Source organism: Schistocerca gregaria, chromosome 4, assembly GCF_023897955.1.
Source record: "Schistocerca gregaria isolate iqSchGreg1 chromosome 4, iqSchGreg1.2, whole genome shotgun sequence".
NCBI lineage: Eukaryota > Metazoa > Arthropoda > Insecta > Orthoptera > Acrididae > Schistocerca > Schistocerca gregaria.
The window spans coordinates 546,059,387-546,079,446 of record NC_064923.1 but is presented as its reverse complement, the minus strand read 5'-3'; the positions used below and the strand labels follow the sequence as shown (position 1 = coordinate 546,079,446).

The following is a 20,060-nucleotide window of genomic DNA, read 5'->3' as shown; positions in this document are numbered from 1 at the left end:
GCTCATCGAAATATTGTACATAAAATGGAAATGACAACTTGACAGAAACCCAGAAACACACTATCAATCAGTCATACCAACAAAACCTGAGAGATCACATTTAAATTTATGATTAATTAAATTGCTTGCATGTGTGCTGATTTCATATGTACTTGGAAGAACACTTCAACAGACCCAAATTTTGCAGCTTATCTCTTAAGTTTTGTACTTTCTTTTTAAAGCACTTACCTTGTTTCTACATTTTTAGGAGATATATATTGTTAAGTAAAAGAATTTTTTTCCTCCTTTGTTGTCTTAATGTTTCACTTGTTTTAGACAAGAAGAAAGAAATTTGGGACCTGTACCTGCTGCAGACCAAAATTTGTTCGAGAGAAAGGGGTCTCTAAGAAAGGCCTCTGAAGATATATCCAGGAAAGACAGGTTTAGTGGAAAATGTGTGTCTTCACCATTGAACAATAGTAAAAGCAGCCACTTGAGGCTGGTATCAAATGAAAGGCAGTCAGAAAATAGAAGAAGTAAGTAATTACTTCTGTGGTCATAAATTACCTAATGTTTGGCTGTGTAAATGGTTAGCACTCTCAACATCTAATGACTTCCCATTACATTACGATAGAAAGTAGACCCTGTTGTCATTGACAATTAATATTAATGCCAGTTGTGATTTTTAAATGTTTACGCTTACCTAACACCTCTCTGTGGTAATGACATACAGGGTAGCTGTTTGCTTAAACCAGAGAACGTGTGTCGTTGGAATGAATTTTCAGATACTCTGTCTTCTAAAGTATGTCATAGTTTATATCCGAGAATTGCTGTTGCCAGTAAATTACTCTACATGCATGTCTGCTGATTTCATGTGTGCTTGGAACTACATTTCAACAGACCCAAAATTTGCAGCTTTGCTTGTAAGTTTTGTACTTTCTTTGTAAAACACTTACCTCATTTCCTACAGACTCTGAGGAGGTATATATTGTTAAGCAAAAGAATTTTTTCCGATTATCTTAAAGCTTGCTCTAAATGTGAAACATTTGACTTGTAATTGTAATAATGTCCCTGTATACTAATAAGTTGTATCTGCTTTAATTGTAAGAATGTCCCAATTTGTTGATAAATTGTATCTGCTAAACTTCACTTGAGTGTATCTGCTAAAGTTCACTTCTAAATGGGTATTTGTTGCAGGTGCTGTTAGAAGTCAGCTGAATGAAAAGCAGCTACGCAAAGTGCCAGTCAAATCAAGGTAAGTTACATGATAGTGTTAAACTTCAGTTGGGTTCAATGACTTTTGTCTAAACCTCTTACCAAGTGACTGCAACACTTATTTACAAAAAATTACACAGCAGTCAAACGAATAATATAGGCATTGTAGTGTGTTTGTTATTGCACAAACATCCACATAGTAGAATACAGTAGCTGGATATTTAACTTTGTGATTTTTGGAAATTTTGAAAATGATTACAATTGGTTATATATGCACACAAATTACCATTTTACCAAGAAGTTGAGAATATATTATAGAAGCCGAGCTGATAAAGCCTGAACACAACAAACTTTTTCATTGAACAGTACTGTCAGTAAAGCTGTCTGGCACACATATGAGTTGCCACACTCCAATTTAGGCAAGAAACTTGCTTTTCCACTTTTTCTCCAACAACCTGATTATTTCATTATTTCTCCCAATTTTTAGCTATCATCAGACCTAATACGTTTGCTTTGGAAACGAACCATTCAAGTTTTTTTGGCCAGTGGTTGGAAGTACTTCACTCATTAGTCGTTTTTAATCAGTATACATATTGAAGTTTATAGAAGTCAGAAAGTCGGACACAACCTATACATCAATTGTTTTTCCTCACTCTCGTACATTTTGTAGAATATGTACTCGTATTGCTCAGTGTTGTGCTTTTGTTTGGACTTGTGTTTGTGTGTTGTCATTCTGCTTAACTGAAGTCGCATATTATTCAGTGTTTTTATAATATATATAAATTGTTAGAGTGGATAATTAAGAAGGCTGTTTTATTACCTGAAACACAGAAAGGTTTTATTTTTGAGTAAGCAGTTATTTCACACGTATCTGATTTGTTATTTTCATGATATTTTGATGCGGTGTTTTATTTCTTGTTATGGTAAAAAAAATAATAATGAACTTCTGCCTTGAAGCAATATTTGGAACAGTTTCTGTGCAATTTTGAGTCTAGGAAATGTCCTTCATTTGCATTTTGTACTTTTTGCCAATGTGACATTTGCATAGCACTGTGTGGAAAAAACGATGTTTCAAAGTGTGTGGAAACAAAAAGTCAGCAAGAAAAGTTTGTAAATAATAGTAGAAAAATGGAATTCAGTGTCAAAAGTGGAGTGGCGGTGACTTTTTAGTGTGATGGGCCGTTACAAGAAGTTAAAGCCGAAAATAAGATGATAAAAACTTATGGTCAAACTGTTAGAACAGAAATAGTTGGAAGACTAACTGTTTTCTATTGTGTGTTTCTGTGCATCACACTCCAGTCCACGATAGGTAAGGAATTGCCTTTCCCTTATTATATGAGTCAATGTTTAGGATAGTTCTACTGTTTATATTTGCATTTTTATCCTTTTTATATATCTTTGTGACATCTTAGGGAAAGATACCAGTTGTTCCGAAATTATCTGGAAAATGAGCTGTGGTTTTTGGTCATATGTACCTCCTCATATTTAAAATTGAATCTCAATTTTTTGTTTTTGAAAGTTGGCATGTATGTCTTTTAAACAATTTTATGTGACTGCAGAATAATATGCCAAGAAAATACTTCGAAATAATGTAGGGAAATAGCAGTCACAGCTCCTTCCCAATTAAATATATTCTCAGGTGTGGTTTCAGTTGCCTGAGACTGCAGTTGTGTGTGTGTGTGTGTGTGTGTGTGTGAGAGAGAGAGAGAGAGAGAGAGAGAGAGAGAGAGAGAGAGAGTGTGTATTGTTGACGATGGCCATCATGCCCAAAAGCTTTAATTGTGAGAGTCTCTTTGTTGTGCCTATCTGCGACTCATCGTCTCTGCTGTATGTATCGTTACAATATTTTCAATGAAATTTTGTTGTCTGTCTTCCTTCAAGACATTGCTTTCTTGCAAATTTTTGGTGTGGTGTATATGATTAATTTAGACTTCCACAGTAACACCATCAAAAACTTTCTCGAGTAAATTCTGCATATCCTTAATTCTGAAAATGCAGTTCCTTTCACTAGTACAAATGCACTTTTTTGGGTTGTATTGGCTATGGTAAGGATAAAGCCCCAGAACCTTTTGACTCATTTCTCCAGCTTGGCAGTCAAGTTCCGTGTAATGTGTGGCACTTGTGACTTCCTCCAAGATTTTGTGTAGCAGTCCAAAATGTAAACAGTTTTACATGCTAGCCACTGCACACTTTCTTTCTTCTTTGTTTACATCTCCGCTCAGGGACTGGGTGTTGTGTTGCCCTAATCATCATCATCATTTCATCCCCATCGACACGCAGGTTGCCTAAGTGGCGTCAATTCGAAATACCTGCACCAGGCGAATGGTCTACCCGACGAGAGGTCCTAGCCACACGACATTTAATTTCATTTTCATCTACAGGACTTATCTGCAGTTCATACTTCAGTACATGGCAGAGAGTTCATCAAACCACATTCAGACATTTTCTCTACCCTTCCACTCTGACAGCATGCAGGAAAAGTGAACTCTTAAATATTTCCATGCAAGCTCTGATTTCTCTTATAAAATTCCAATACAATCCATCTACGAACTGCAAATTTCCTTCGAGTGTAGGTGGTCATCAACAAAGTATTTTCTCATTTGGAGGAGAATGTTTGGTACTGAAATTTCATGAATAGATCTGCCCGCAATGAAAAATGCCGTTGTTTCAATGATTTCCACTCCAACTTGTGTCTTATATCCATGCTAATCTTGCTCTATTTGCAATATTACAAAATGAGCTGCCCTTCTTTGAACTTTTCAGTACATTTTATCTATCCTATCTGGTAAGAGTTTACTCCTTTTGAACAAATAACCATCCTCTTAACCACATAATAAACTAAACACGAATGTTTAGTTACAATCATCTTTCCATGATAACTGCTAGATTTGCTAGAAGTAAATGTTAGCTTTTAATTTTTGATGAAGCCTTATAGTGATGATCCTTCATGACAAGCATTAAGAGAGTTTTCTTTTCCAGTTGGCACTCTCAAGTCACCATTGCACATTGAAACCTATTAGATGTACTTGCTGGTTGTATCTTGATTGAGCCAAGTCTAGTAAAGATAAATAATAGGGCAATAATATCTTCTCATAAAAATTGCCCTAACTGTTACAATATCAGATGTCTCCATCAGAATGCATCTTCCATCTTTGCAGTTTACATACCTGAATCCAAACCTTTTAGAATACTTCCAACCAAATGGTAGCCCCCTCTGAAATCAGTCTTCTTGTGTAAGACATCTACTGAAATACGCCATGTGGAATACTAATCACAGTCATAAAATTCCAATACAATCCATCTACAAACTGCAAATTTCCTCTCTACATGGATTATCTTAAAGGTCAGAAGGAAAGTAATGCACCATGTATACATCTCTCTTTATTTGGCTCCTCTGTCGTCCAGATAGTGACGTATGTGAAAACTACAATGAAAATTCTTTTTAAGTTGGTTTGTATGTTGATGATTGCCATTCTCTAATCTAGCTTTACTAATTTCTGTGCTGGCACAAGCTGTAAACACTACAAACATATAGTTTCAGGAACAATAAATCCGTTTCAAACTTAAGTGCATTGCAGCAACATATCAGTGTGTACTCACATTCTGTCCAAGTACAGCATCAAACGGAATTATGCTCATTATTCCCTACACAATTTCCCTCTTCTCTCTTGCCCTCCTTAAAACATTGCACAGAAACTGACTATCAGCTGTGTCACTGGCACAAAAGAAATTTACTCGCTTTGTGTGCAGCAGAGGAGAGTGGAGTTACGTTTATATAGTGTGTAACAGGAAACAGTCCATGAGTCAAAAGGGAGTCCTCAGTGTGTGTGTGTGTGTGTGTGTGTGTGTGTGTGTGTGTGTGTGTGTGTGTGTGTGTGTGTGTGGCAATGAAGAACAAAACTACGTTTTATTTGCAAGTTACCTGAAACACAATGTATGTAAATCAAGGAACATTATACAATAGGATTTACAGAATAAGACAGTGCAGCTGTTGAGATAATGACCTTATATTTGGGAGAATAGAGTTGCTCTGTCTGGCCACCCTGATTTGGTTTTCCATGTTTTTCCTGGATTGCTATGGTAAACGCTGTGATGGTTCCTTAATCAAGGCAGTGGCTGACCAGCTGTCTTGTCTTCATAGGTTACCTCTCCTATCTTCATAAAGCATTTTATGTACATGCTGTGAGTTGTATATTTTGGCCTATTGATCTGCACTGTATTACATTGACAAATCCTGTATCATTGTTTGGGGATCCTAGGATGATATTAGCTGTTCAGTTGATTGCTGGTGTAGCTTGTGTAAGACTATGAAGGCAAAATAAAATATATAAATGCTTATTTCAGTTCTCAGTTTTACCATCAAAATTATGTTATATTTGTCAGGAAGAAATTCAGTTGGAGGCAACAGTTCACTTTACTTTATACTTCCATATTCAGCCAGCAGCATCAGCCTTGCATGCATTAGTAACATACAATATATTACGAGATAGCTAGTGGATACATACATAAAAAATCCAAGTACATTGGATAAATTGCTACTATCAACACCTCCTGTGTGTTACCTGTCTCCATACGCTGACTAGTTCATTTCTTTATATTCCAACCAGACTTTCCCATTACATATAAACATCTATGTTTCAGAAAGAAAAGTATATCAACAAGTAAATCTTCTCCTGCTGTTGCGTCACCCATGAAAATGGCAGCAGAAGCATTAGAGGAAACCAAAGAAGCGGCAGCAACTCAAGGAAAAATGCTAAACAATACCTCTAAAAGGAAAATTTGTAAGAATGAGAACAAGCAGCCAAGAATATCAGACCTACAGTCTTCTGATAAAACTGAGCCAGGTGTTGCGTCACCCATGAAAATGGCAGCAGAAGCATTAGAGGAAACCAAAGAAGCAGCAGCAACTCAAGGAAAACTGCTAAACAATACCTCTAAAAGGAAAATTTGTAAGAATGACAACAAACAGCCAAGAATATCAGGCCTGCCATCTTCTGATAAAACTGAGCCAGATGTTCCCTCCAAAGATGCTTTAGAAACTTCATCAAGGAAAACTGAAAAAAGTGAAAAAAATAAGCCTAATTTATCATTAGGTAAGTAACAAAAACACCCCGTGCCAAGTAAATTGACAACATAAGTAACTTAGGTTTATTTAGACACCAACTCATTTTCCTCCACCATCTCCATTTACGTGTCTCTTTGTGTACACCTAACTACATTCACCTGAAAACCTCTCAATGCCATTTTGGTATATGAGATTATTTAGTGAGCAGAATTTTTATATCTTGCTTAACAGATCTGGGGCAGAGCTATGTGTGGCTGTGAAAGAAACCTCAACTATGAAAACATTGGGAAAAGAGGAAACTGGATGCATTATATACATGGTACTGTATACCAGATCAGAATAACAAAGTGATGGACAATTAGGCACAGAGCAAAGCAATGTAGATAGTCTTCCATTATCAGCACACTCAATATAGGCGCAGCAGCAACAGCTCTGCAGTTCCGTACTGATACTTTCTTATGTTTTCCATTGGCCTGTAGTACCAAGTTCACCTCAAAAGATAGTAACTGTGATACTCGCTATCAGTAGCAGCCTGCAGACATTATTTTTGTAGTACAAAGTAAATTGGCTCAAAGAAGCAAAACATTTGCTGAAACTGAATCTCAGCAGTTACGTTAGTGCGCATAATTGCCGTTTGCAGAGTGATATGGCAATGGTGAACAAACAGGCAAAATAGAAAACATCACCAAGCTCATTCTCTGATCAGTTGCTGCTACAGTAGCTCTCATGTGAACAACTAGGTGTCAGTCACTTCATTATTCTGATTCAGGTATATAAGTATATCAAAAATTTGAGTAGGCAGGTGAATCATCAAATGAAGAGGAAGGAGACAGAATAGGCAAGGAAAAGGAAGTCTGCGGGAAGTCCCTAACACAAGAAAGGCCAGGTTATGGGTAATTTGCTATGGCCTCTGGGAATAGTTAACTTAATGTTGAAAGGAGCAGTAGAATCAGTAGTTCTTGGCTCTGACAGAAGTTATCAAGAATTTTTGATCTAGTAGGTGCATGGAGCTGAAAAGACTAGCATAGGTTTTTAACAGTTGGAGGATTGTATCAAGCAAGTCAAAAGAGTAGTAATAGTAATAATAATAATAATAATATTAACAACAACAATAATAATAATGTCAATACCTATGAAATTAACTGGTTTATTAACACTTTGGAGACAAAGCTCGAGCATAGCTCGGGCCCCAAGTTTGTGTTAAAAAGACCACGCTCGAGTATAGGTCGGGATGCAATTTTCTCAGTGTGCGAGTCACCTATTGCTTCAAAAATGAATTCATTCCATATGAGGACAATATACAGATGTCTCGTGATATGCCCCTTGACTGGTGCTGCCTTCTGTTGTTGATTTGTAGAATTATTTTGAAAGTAACTTAGCGGATGCAACAGCTACTACCAGGAATAGCTTACCCAATATGATTGCATTGATGTAGTTTCGTGTGTCCTCATTACATTTTGCTGTAATTCTGCTACAAATTTTATTGAGTGACCAAGGAACTTTGGAAGCTCAATAGGAAGAAATTGCTTAACTCACCTCACATTTTTTTCTTTGGAGGATAGTTATACTTTCTGTCATCATTAGTTTCATATTTGAAATCTTTCAAAGAACTAAAGAAAATATGAAAAATAAATCTTAAAAGCATGATTCTCTTTTTAGTATGTGTTACTCTTGCTGAAATGGCTCACGAACCCGGGCTCTTGCATTTTAGGTACAGTTTTCTTAGAACCTGAGTTATCCAGGCTCAATTCACGGCCTACCATTCATTTTTGCCAATAGATTCACTCTGGAAATATTATTCATTACTGTAACAATGGACACTGTACTTCTGGTTTTATAGTCTGGTAGTACACTCAAAAAATATTGTGTAATTTCCAAAAGCCATATACATGCAGTAGAGCATCAGTTATCCCAACTAGTTGGGGGACATGAATTTTCAGAAAAAAAGTCCATTTGTATAATCGAACTGTATAGTTTTATTTACTAATTTAACAATATAAACTACTTATATTTATAACAATACAAATCTCTCTTGTTAGTACAAAGGTAAGTACAGTAAGAACGGTTGTAGTGTAGGCTAGTAACCAAAAAATATGTAATAAATATCTATTTTGAATCTGTAGTGCATATGTTTAGAATTAACACTTTAAAAGATCCTTAATTTTGGTCTCTCTGAGCAAGCCTATCCGCTTACAAGCAGCTAAGTCATGCAGTTTCTTCAGCACAGATATCTGATGGTGGTCATCATGTTCATCTTGAACTTCAAACCATCACAAAACAGTATTTAAAGATGTAAATGCCTCAGAAGCAGCTGGTATATTTTCATCTTTATTTTTTGGGGTACTAGTCGATGAGATGCTGGCAGTGTCAGCTTCACCGGTGATGAGGTTTACAATTTCACTATCATGTATGATTTGGTGCCCTGGATCTGCATTATTGTCACCCATCCACTCTTGAACATTGTGATCATCACATTCATGGCAAATGAGTTCTTTTAAAGTATTGAGTATTTTGGACTTACCATTCTGTTTGTCATTTTAAATTAGACTGAGAACTACTGGTCATACCAAAAACTTTATTCTAGATTTTTTTCAAATCAGTATTTTTATGATTTTGTAACAGACTTCCTTCTCCCCCCTCTTCTCTTTCAAACAGTTATGTATGTAACATTTCTTTTCTGTAAGTACCACAAACTAATCTATTATAATGTGTCAAAATTGATGTGCTGGTATATGTGCTGTTGTGAGCTCCAAAGCAGCATTCCATGTTCAAACTATTTCTTCCTGAAGTTTTTGGTTTTGTCAGTAATGTCTCCTTTGGTCACTTAGTATAAAATTTCTCTTTGTGCTATTCTGCTTCTGGTAATCTTTCTTTAAAAGTAAATTCTTATCACAAATTCAAAAGTCATCCAATCACATGTCATTACTTCTCTGCAAGCAAAATAGCTCTTGGAAAAAAATCACTCTAAACATTGTAGAATAACAATAAAAAACTATGTTATCAGTCCTTCTGTTGGCCGCAGCAGAGCTCCCAAAACCAGTTGGAGAAATATTCCATCTTTCACAGGAACTATTTATTACTACCACAGTTACAAACTCTAATTTCAGTGAAAAAAATGAACAGCAAAATGTAACTCACATCTTCTCCATGAACATATAAAAACTATTCCATGTTATTCAGATTCCCTGGTGCATCACTTGCCTTGTCAGTGGGAAAATCTTTCAAACCCTTATCCAACTTTCACACTAGTCTTCAGCATTGTTAATCCCTTCCTTCGGAAAGAAAGAAATGCAGGTCACTTCAACCCCAGTATGAGAGAAACTGGTCTGTTTTGAGGATGAGAAACAAAGATCGGTTTTCCTTTTAATACAAATACACTATACAAATATGCACTCAAAAATATTCCTGAGTGATTACTTAACTGCAAGTCAGTTTGCAGTTCTTCTTTTGTGTTTACAAACATATTTATTTTCTCTTTACTCTTGAAGACTAATTTTTCCTTACATTTTTCACCTCTCTCTCTCTCTCTCTCTCTCTCTCTCTCTCTCTCTTTCTCTTTCTCTTTCTCTTTCTCCCTTTCAGAAGTCACATTGTACCAGTCTGTCATTTTAACTCCCTTCTTTGATTCCTTCTCCCAGATCCCATTTCTCTCCTAAATGTTGCAGTATGTCAGAACAACAATCACAAGATTAATTAATATGTATTTTTTTCCATTTTCTTGGTTTTTGATGAGGATGATGGAAAAATCAAACCATAAACAAATAAAATCTTAAACTAAAATGAATTTCTATCCTTCCAAGAATTTAATTTGTCTGTCCCTAGAATTCCATTGCTATATTGTAATACACTGTAGTAGTAGTAGTAGTAGTAGTAGTAGTAGTGTGAGGAACTGGAGCAACGGCGGCAGCAGCAGCAGCAGCAACAGCACTTTTTCATGTTGTTCTAACAAGGTGTACTATCTTGCTGAACCAGGAAATTTATTTGTTTTAGATGACATAGATGATATATTGACTACTGGTGCCCCAAGAACATTAAAACAGCGAAAGAAGCTTCGCAAGACAATAGACTCCTATGCAAAAAGCCAGACTACATGTACAGATCTTTTTGCTGATCCTGATTATAACCACCTCATCGGAGAAAATGATGCATGCTCTAGTCAGGTAAGAGTAAATAATTTAGAAAGTTAATTGTTTGGTTAACAACATCATGTTCCAATCCAGAACATGTTCTGAATAAAGACTGTACCATACCATGCAATATGCCATTTATACAACAGCTTTTTGACAGACAAGCATGCCCCTCACCCCCCGCCCCCCCCCCCCCCCCACACACACACACACACACCTGTGGATATTACTATTACAGAATTCATTTATGAGCTGCCACAAAGAAACACATCTAATCTTGGACTAGAAAACACCACTGTTGACTGCCAAGTAGTATTCCCATCACAAGATTATTGGAGAGATTCATTGAAAAGTTGTTTATACCTTTCTTGGTTGCAGTTAACTTCACTACTGACTAATGTGGAAGTTATTCACAAATATAATACTAGAAGGAAAGATCACTTTTGTTTTAAACTGTAATGAATAATTGACTAGGGAGGCAACAAGTTTCCCAGAAAATAAAACTTGTGTGGTTTATTGCCAGTATTTCTACCTACTTTAATAGATGCTTCTGAGATGTAGATTTTGACTCTCTCACATAATTTTAGTTACTTTTTCAATAATATAGCAAAAGATTATCCCAGAATATTATTTTACAGGACATTTAATAAAGGAAAACGTGTCTCTGAAGCTTGTGGTTATTTATTCAGAAAAAAGAAAAAATGAAATGCTTCCAGCTTGATGTTTTTATTATCATGCAGCTATGAAAACTGCTTACCTTGACTGTCATTTTCTATTGATGAACTACATTTACATTTGATTTTATACAGCACTCTTTGTAATTGCTCTCCCTGCACATTTATGCGACATCCTACTTTGAAGTACTTGAGCAATGTAATGTAACACTCCATACCATTTTTCTTTAATAAGAAATAAACCATTCACATGATGACATGTATTCTATATAAATATTACTCCTACAAAGCATGAGGAGAGAAGTAGAGAAGAGGAAAGGGTTATGTAGGTGCGTTAACAGGATGAAGGCATATGTGTACTGGACTGGGAGCAGGAAAAGGGATAGGCAGTTGGAGGACACAGAGTGGCAAAGGGTGAGGCCAGGAGGGTTAGGGGACCAAAGGATATGTGGTTGGGAGAGAGCCCATATGTGCAGTACAGAAAAACTGCTGCTTGTGGGAAGAATCCGCATAGTGCAGGCTGTGAAAAAGTCATTAAAGTGAAACACATAAGTGTTGTGTGGCATGTTCAGCAACTGGCTGGTGCAGCTGTCTCTTGGCCACAGTTTGGCAGTGGCCACTCATGTGGACAGAGCACTTGTTAGTTTTCATGCCCACATAGAATGTGTTACAGTTGTTGCAGCTAAGATTGTAGATTACCTGGCTGCTTTCACCGGTGGCCCTGCCATTGATGGGGTAGAAGATGCCAGTGATAGGACTGTAGTAGATGCTAGTGGGAGGATGTATGGTTCCTCCAGAGTCCCAGTTGTTGTGGCTTACTACCCAATAATTACACAGTTATTTTACTACCCATGGTAGCTAATATTGAACACATCAACTCTTTGCAGAGAACTCTAGGTAGTACAGAAGAATACCAACAAAGGTAAAGGTGTGGAGCAGGATTAAACTCCTTCCACTGACTCACTTCCATCCGACTCCTGTCTATGGTCTGTTACTAGTTGCCAGAAAAATATTGTCTTAGTTCTTCTCTTCGTTGTCAGCTTAACATGCTGTCTTCTATTTTTTTGCTGTTGTTTCTTTTTATTGATATGTAATATTTCCTACTTATGTTTTGTTTTGTTGCTGTGTTTCCCATTCATGAAGGTCAATGTTACATTCAGTGACTTGCCGTATTTGTTATCTAGTGCCTGCATTCTATCTTCAGATCAAAAGAAAGGACAGAGGGTTCATACTAAGAGTAGAGAAATAAAGAAATACTGTAAAATCATGTGATAGGAAGCCAGGGAAATTTTCAATATACAGTGAACAGAATGAACTGTGTAAGATGAATTATCTGTATTAACTCAAACAATGAAAACTCCAAGTAAGAATATCAACAATGTAGGAAAAGATAGACTGCTATGTACTGTAAAAAAAGACATGTCAAGTTGCAGACAGGCACAATTAAAAGATGTTCACATGTAGCTTTTGCCCACAGCCTTCGCCAGTAAACACACACATGCACACACATCTCACACACACACACACACACACACACACACACACACACACACACACACAAAGCAAACACACCTCACTTGAATGTTGTGTGTGTGTGTGTGTGTGTGTGTGTGTGTGTGTGTGTGTCTTTAGTGATGAAGGCTGTGGCTGAAAGCTGCATGTGAGTGTCTTTTAATCATGCCTGTCTGCAACTTGACATGTCTTCTTTACAGTAAGTAGCATTCTATCTTTTCCTACATTATCTGTATGGATTATTATAAAAATCTGAAAAAGCTGTATGTGTGCTGGTGGATCTTCTCTTTGCAATCCTGCTAAGGAATGGTGAAGATCTGATGAATAGAAGTTTTACTATGACAATTCTAACAGGAATGTGAGAAGGTACACTCCAATACATTGCCACTTACTGGAGAAGGGAGTGCCTGTTATACCAAAACAATAAGGAAAATAACTGAAATTCTGCAGACTGTTCGTACATTAAATAGACTGTTTCAGATGAGATTTATGCGGAAAATACATGCAAGGAACAGGAAAATTTTGATTGAATGCCCAAAGATTGTTGCTTAGTGTGCAGAATAGTTGAGGAGTGTCAGAACTTCCAGCTCCCAGAGTAGAAATATTGTTTATATAGTAATGGAAAGTCCTGGATGCAATATAAATAATAGGGGTAGTAAAGTAACAACTCATTGTGCAGTTGAGTCATTGAGTTGTCAATAGGCACATAAAAAGAGAGAAAACATTCTCAAATATTAAGATACATTACCACAGTACTCAAGAAAACAAAGTGACATCACAATAAGCTGTCAACGTGGATATAATTAATTTGTAGCAAAATAATGTGAAAATCTAAAATAGTTCAGAATTCAGCTGATTCTGAACTTCAGAACCCCAGAAAGTCAGATGTCTTTGGTTACCTCTATACAAATACAAATTGAATGCTCCAGTGATGGCCAGGGTGACAGTTTAAAGAAATATTTAGCAATGCAGTGTAACAGAAGATTTTCACTGAAAAAGCTGCAAGAGGTGACATTCTTTGTGACTGCATATGTGACCAGAACTGACGGGAAGAAGTCAGATAAACCCTTCATCAAAACTGATGGGATAAGGGAAGATTTATGAAAGAAAATGTATACAAAATTGTAAGAAAATTTAGTTGGCATTGGTCTCTGATAATGATAAAGATGAGTGTGGTGAGAATAGGAGCTTTCCAGATTCCATCATAGGTCAACTTTTGGGTGATCATTACAGCAGCTGAAGAAAGTGCTAGTATTAGTTATGTTTTAGAATTTATCTGTGTGCACTCTGACTACCTTGTTATAGTAACATAATGTCTAAAACATGCTCTTATGTAATGTGATTGACACACATTGGTACCAGTTTGCCAGGGGTCGTTCAGGCATTAGCATTTTCTCCTGTGGGATACATAATGTCTGATAGTTGGAAAGCAACCTTTCTAAATCAAACCCCCTTCTGAGCCTACAAAGTGTCTTCATAAATAAAACACCTTATTCATTGTCTAAAGAACTGTAATCCACTCTTTATCAGCAGTAGAATTGTACTTCTTAGGCCTGGAGAGAACTCTTCAGGTATCAGCAAACACCTATTCAAACTCTTCCTGGATTTGCTCTGTAACTGTGTTTATCTCATACAGTTGCTACTGTTGGTATGTGACCCCATCTGGTATCCTTGCAATACTGGAGACAGTACCAGCACCTATCTACTAACACAAACATCTGAAGATTGATGGTAACACCTTCAGCCAAGCATTTAAATTTCTGTAATTGGATGTGACCAGTTTCAGTGATACACTGTGCTGCCATCAGCCCATGTTTACATGAGTGTATCAATATTAGTCATCCAAGAAACACACAAAACAATATTAAAATAAATACTACAAAATACTCTTTGCTTAATAAACAATATGATACTTCAAATCACAAGCATATTATCATTTAGATATAGAAAATCACACACAAATTGTGATTTATTCTGTCCAGTAATAAAGTTAATTGTAAGTCTCAAATGGCTACAAAACAGCTCTGTTGCTTAGTAAGAGAAGCCAGTCATTGAGTAAATTAGTTTTGGGAGTACATACTACAGTAACTGTGAATTCTTAATGGCTACAGAACAGAACTGTTGCTCATTGAGACTAGCAAATTTTATGTACATAAGTCAAGCTGCACATATACGTACAAAGTATCACCATCGATATATGAACTGTAGCAGTCATAAGTTAATCCAAAAATGCACTGTTCATGAAGTTCTGCTATCTGTGGTAAAATGTGAGAAAGAAGGAGATCTGAAGATGCCACTTTTAATTTGTATCCTCATTATAAAAGTATGTAAATTAGGTTTAGATCCAATTTTGCCAACTGAAGTGAGTTTCTCTGCACTTTTCGTCATGATTCAGGTTAGTACAGTAGTACGATGTAGGCACTGAGCTCTCTATTGCCCTTTGCAGGCTATTGCCATTGTCATAAATGGCACACATGATATGTATTATTTGATATATTATGCAGGCTGTTAAGGCTTGTTCTTTTGCCTAACATATAATGCAGGTTATTGCTAGTTATAAACATGAATTGCTAGTTACACACATGAATTACATTATATTTTGTTGCTGGCTAAGTCATGTTTGTTGATTACCTTAAATTTCTGACACAATATTGCAAGATTAGCTGTGTTACTGTCCTGGAAACTTGTTTCGTTTTTAGTAGTATAGGAGTGATTTAGGGTACAGCTGCAGTTGTTACGTTACTGCATGTGGAATTTGAAATGCCACAGACATCTGTAATATTGTCGCTGTGACTTGTCTGTCTGGTAGTATCTTACTTTACATAACATGTTGATCTCCTGCCCCTAGGTGTTTTCATTTTGGTGCATGTGAAGGGTTGCAGGAGTAGTGGTTGTCTAATCCAGTTATCAGTTATGACATTTTCTGGATTATGATGTGTTCATTTTATGTCTCATGTGAGATTGATTTTATTACATGTGGCCTATGAGCACTATGAAGATAGTTTCTTCTTCTTTGATTTTCCACCCTAATAATACAAGTGTGTTACTGCCTTCAAGTCAGACGGTAGTGTCTTGCTCTGTGCAACACATGGATGATCTTGCGCCCACGGAGGTTTCATTCAGTTTAGCCCACATGAAATTTTATAGGAATACATATGAGTTCCTTTTCTGTGTCTTTCTTATATATTGACCAATACAGGTATCATTTCCAACTTGGACTATGTGATGTTGTCTTCCATCTAATGCCAGATTTGTTTTATTATATGTGACCTAAAGGCACTCTGAGGGTTTTCTTTTCTTTTAACCACTAATACTAGTCTATTATTGCCTAGGAGTCACTCAGCTGCAAATTTCAAGATGTGCTTAGATTTTCATAGGTTCTTTCAATATTTGTTTTTATCTGAGATGTTTACGTGTTTTATGTACGAGGGTTACTCCAAAAGAAATGCCCACTATTTTTGTAAAAATACAGTTTTAATTCGGCATGTGTGAAAGTTTTACAGTGTGTAGATACATCCTTCCCACTTTGTTTTTTCAAACTGAGTTCAACCTGTTCCCGTGAGTGACGTTCGTCAGAAGCAACGTGCTGTCATAGAATTCCTGTGCTGTGAAAACGAGACAGTGGGAAACATCCAAAAGAGGCTGAAAAAGGTGTCAATTGCAGTACAGTTAGTCAGTGAGCAAGCAGGTTACGTGATGAAAGCGGGCACAGCAATATTGAGGATTGTCCTCACAGCGGCAGGCCTCGTACTGCACACACTCCAGACAATGTGCAGAGAGTTAATGATTTGGTGACTGCTGACAGACGCATCACAGTGAACAAATTGTCACACTACATTGGGAAAGGGGAAGGAAGTGTTTACAGAATACTGAAAGTGTTGGCGTTAAAAAAGGTTTGTGCCAGGTGGGTTCCCAGGATGTTGACAGTGGCTCACAAAGAAACAAGAGAAATGGTATGAAGTGAACTTTTGGAACAGTACGAGAATGGTGACGATGAATTTCTTGAAAGAATTGTGACAGGTGGTGAAATATGGCTCCATCATTTTTCACCAGAGACGAAGAGGCAATCAATGGAGTGGCATCACGCAAATTCACCCAAGGGGGGGGGGGGGGGGGGGCACACCTTCTGCTGAAAAAGTTATGGCTACGGTGTTTTTCGATTCCGAAGGACTCTTGCTTGTGAACATCATGCCAAGTGGAACCACCATAAATTCTGATGCGTATGTGATGACACTGAAGCAACTTGAAGCTCAACTGATTCGTGTTCGACCACATCGGCAAAAGCAGGATGTTTTGCTGTTGCACGACAATGTGCGGCCACAAAGCCATCAGAAAATCATGGAAGCAATCACAAAACTCGGATGGACAACACTGAAACACCCGCCTTACAGCCCTGACCTGGCTCCATGTGACTATCATCTCTTTGGGAAACTGAAAGACTATTTTCATTTTGAAGATGATGACTCCCTTGTGCACGTTGCCAAACAGTGGCTCCAACAGGTTGGTCCAGAATTTTACCAAGCAGGTATACAGGTGCAGGTTCCAGGATGGCGTAAGGTAGTTGAGAGGGATGGAAATTATGTGGAGAAATGAAAATATTGTTCCTAAAGGATGTATCTACACACTGTAAAACTTTCAAACAAGTAGAATAAAAGATGGATCTAAAAAAAAAAAAATAGTGCATTTCTTTTGGTGTATTATCTTGCATGTGCCACATAACTATTATTAGGCTTTGGCATTGTACATTATATGAATGTCAGTAGTATCTTGTTTAGCGAGGCAACACACAGCTTCATGTAGGATTTGTATTTATCTTTTTTATGCATTATCCGTATAATGTAAGGGTTCTTATACAGGGATTTTCTTTCGTCATCCTGTTTTTCCATGACTGCACACCTCACTTATTTTTCGGTGACTGCAAACATCATTTCAGTATTGAGCAAGAGAATGAGTGCAGCTTGTTATGAACTATAGGGCAGCAAGAGCTTTTTATACTGTTTTCTTGAAGGGGTTATATTTTTACACTTGTTGTTACTTAAGAACAGTGGTGAGATAGTTTGTTCACGTTCGCGTTGGTTGACTAATATACTCAGTGTATACAATTTGCTACTCTGAGCGACAGTCCTCTTATGTAGCCATTTTGAATTCACAATTACTGTAGTACATACTCTTGAAGGTTAATTTACTCAATCACAGGCTACTCTAATTAAGCAACAGACCTGTTTTGTAAGTGTTTGAGATTTATAGTTAACTTTATTACTGGACAGAACAAATTAAAATTTGTGTGCCAACAATGTAGGGAAATATAGATTGTTACTCACCATAAAGATGATACGCGAAGTTGCAGACAAGCACAATTAAAAGACACCTACGAGCTTTCGGCTACAGCCTTCGTCAGAAAAAGAGAAACACACACAATTTATTCACACAAGCAAGTACCCCTCACACACAAATGACTGCCAATTCCGGCAGTCATTTACCAATTTACCAGTTCTCCTGCAATCATTGCACAACTTGTTACATTAGTATGGCTGCCAATCAACTGTCCACCAGGATGAACAGCCGTCGCCAAACTGTGGCCAAGAGCGGAAGAGACCAACCTCTGGCACAACATGCAGCTGAACATAACGTGCGTAATTTCAATGGCTGCTTCATTACCCGAGCCATCTGGATCCTCCCTTCCACCAACAGCTTTTCTGAACTGTGCAGATGAGAATTATCTTCACAACACATTCTCTGCTCTCATAATTATTCCATCCTCAACCTAGGGTAACAAACTGTCCCCACACCCTCCACCCAGCAGTTTCCAACCCCCTCTATCCAATCACCTCCTTTTCAGTCTCATCTCTCAGGCAAATGCTGGGATATTTCCTTTGAAAGGGAGCGGCTTCCTAATCCAAGCTTGTGCCTTGTCTCTAATGACCTCATTGTCGACGGGACGTCAAACTCTAATCTCCTCCTCCTCCTCCTCCTCCTCTAGTATCTTCTCCCACCCTCATTGTTTGCTATCCCCTGCCAAAACTACCTGTCCATCTTTCCCTGCTCCTCACCTTTTTCGCAGTGTTTTCCCCACCTCATTGCCCTGCAACCTTCTGACTCTGTGCATGTTGGCAGTCTAATCCATGTACACTCCACCAGACAGTGCTCCTCTCTTTTCCCGCCTGTACACTGCTATCCCTTCCCATTCCCATTCCCCCTCCACTTCCCATTCCCACCCCCTTCCAGATTGCCGTTTCCATCCCACAAGATAGTAGCATTCTGGCCTGAGCTGCTGGAGTTGTCAGTCGTGTGTGCGTGAGGTGAGCTTGTTTGTGTGAATGAATGGTGTATGTTTCTCTTTTTCTAATGAAGGCTGTAGCCAAAAGCTAATGTGTGAGTGTCTCTTAATTGTGCTTATCTATAATTTAGCATATCACCTTTACGGTAAGTAACACTCTTATCTATTCCTAACTGGAGTTTCCATTATTTAAAATTTGTGTGCTATTTTCTTCATCTAATTGATAATGTGCTTAAGTGATTTGAGGTATCATATTGTTTATTAAGGAAAGGCTATTTGGTAGCATGTATTTTAACGTTGTTTTTTTGTATTTCTTTGATGACTAATATGTTGTCACATTGATGTGCATAAGGCCTGATGACGTTGCAGTATATTGCCAAAATTGGTCACATTTGAATAAAAAGCTAAGGCTATTGCCATCAATCTTCATATACTTTACGAAGTTCCTGTAGTTAGAGCTCATTTTTCAGTAACTTTCATCATGGGTTTGTTGAAGGCATTGGAAAACTGGAACTGTTCTTATTTTTTCTGAATCAAGGTGTACTACATCGCCTTTAAGTAAATGCCCAAATATTTGTGTGTCATTTGTGATGGAAGATTTCCCATTTTTCATGCAAAGGCCTTTACCTAGACAAACTTCTGTATAGATGCTCATCAAACAAATCTGAAAAAATGATAATGTTGCTTATGTAGCAAGGACATATCTATTGGTAATGTTGAAACAGCTTGTTCTCCACGAGTATGAAGCTGACAAGAGTATCAGAATCCATCAGTATATGAACATATATACTGAGTATCCATACTAAAAGTTGCAGTTTCAAAATGCTATAGAAAGAGAACTGCTCAGAATGACATCAAATTGAACAATTTATTATTGACATAGAGGGAAACATTGTGAGGAAAACAGTTAATAAAAATGCTGCCAGTACATGGTATTGTAAACAGGGTTGGCTCAAATGACAAATGAATCACAATATAACCGCTATGGTTTGACTTGCCCATTACCACATCAGTTGGGAAAAATTCTCTCTTAATTGTCCTGAGGTCAAAAGCCACATAAACAGCAAAAGACATCTTTTTTAGTACTCCTGGGGCCAAAAACTGCATAAAAATCAAAATGATGTTGGTTTCTAATTGTCATGAGACTGATGCAAGACAGGTTTAATGTGCTATCCACAAATTGAAATCAAGAAACAGCATGTTCACAACAG

At 37.3% G+C, this 20,060-nt stretch overlaps 1 protein-coding gene across 7 annotated transcripts in view; it reads left to right on the top strand.

Annotated features, from left to right (window-relative positions):
• The window catches only part of LOC126365754 (uncharacterized), a 267,138-nt gene that overhangs the window by 225,954 nt on the left and 21,124 nt on the right, over positions 1–20,060 (top strand). For all 7 annotated transcript variants that reach the window (XM_050008233.1, XM_050008240.1, XM_050008238.1 and 4 more), the window contains 4 exons: positions 316–515; positions 1,177–1,234; positions 5,836–6,287; positions 10,250–10,419. In XM_050008233.1, the coding sequence (XP_049864190.1) occupies positions 316–515; positions 1,177–1,234; positions 5,836–6,287; positions 10,250–10,419 (880 nt within the window). The remainder of the gene's footprint in view (positions 1–315; positions 516–1,176; positions 1,235–5,835; positions 6,288–10,249; positions 10,420–20,060) is intronic.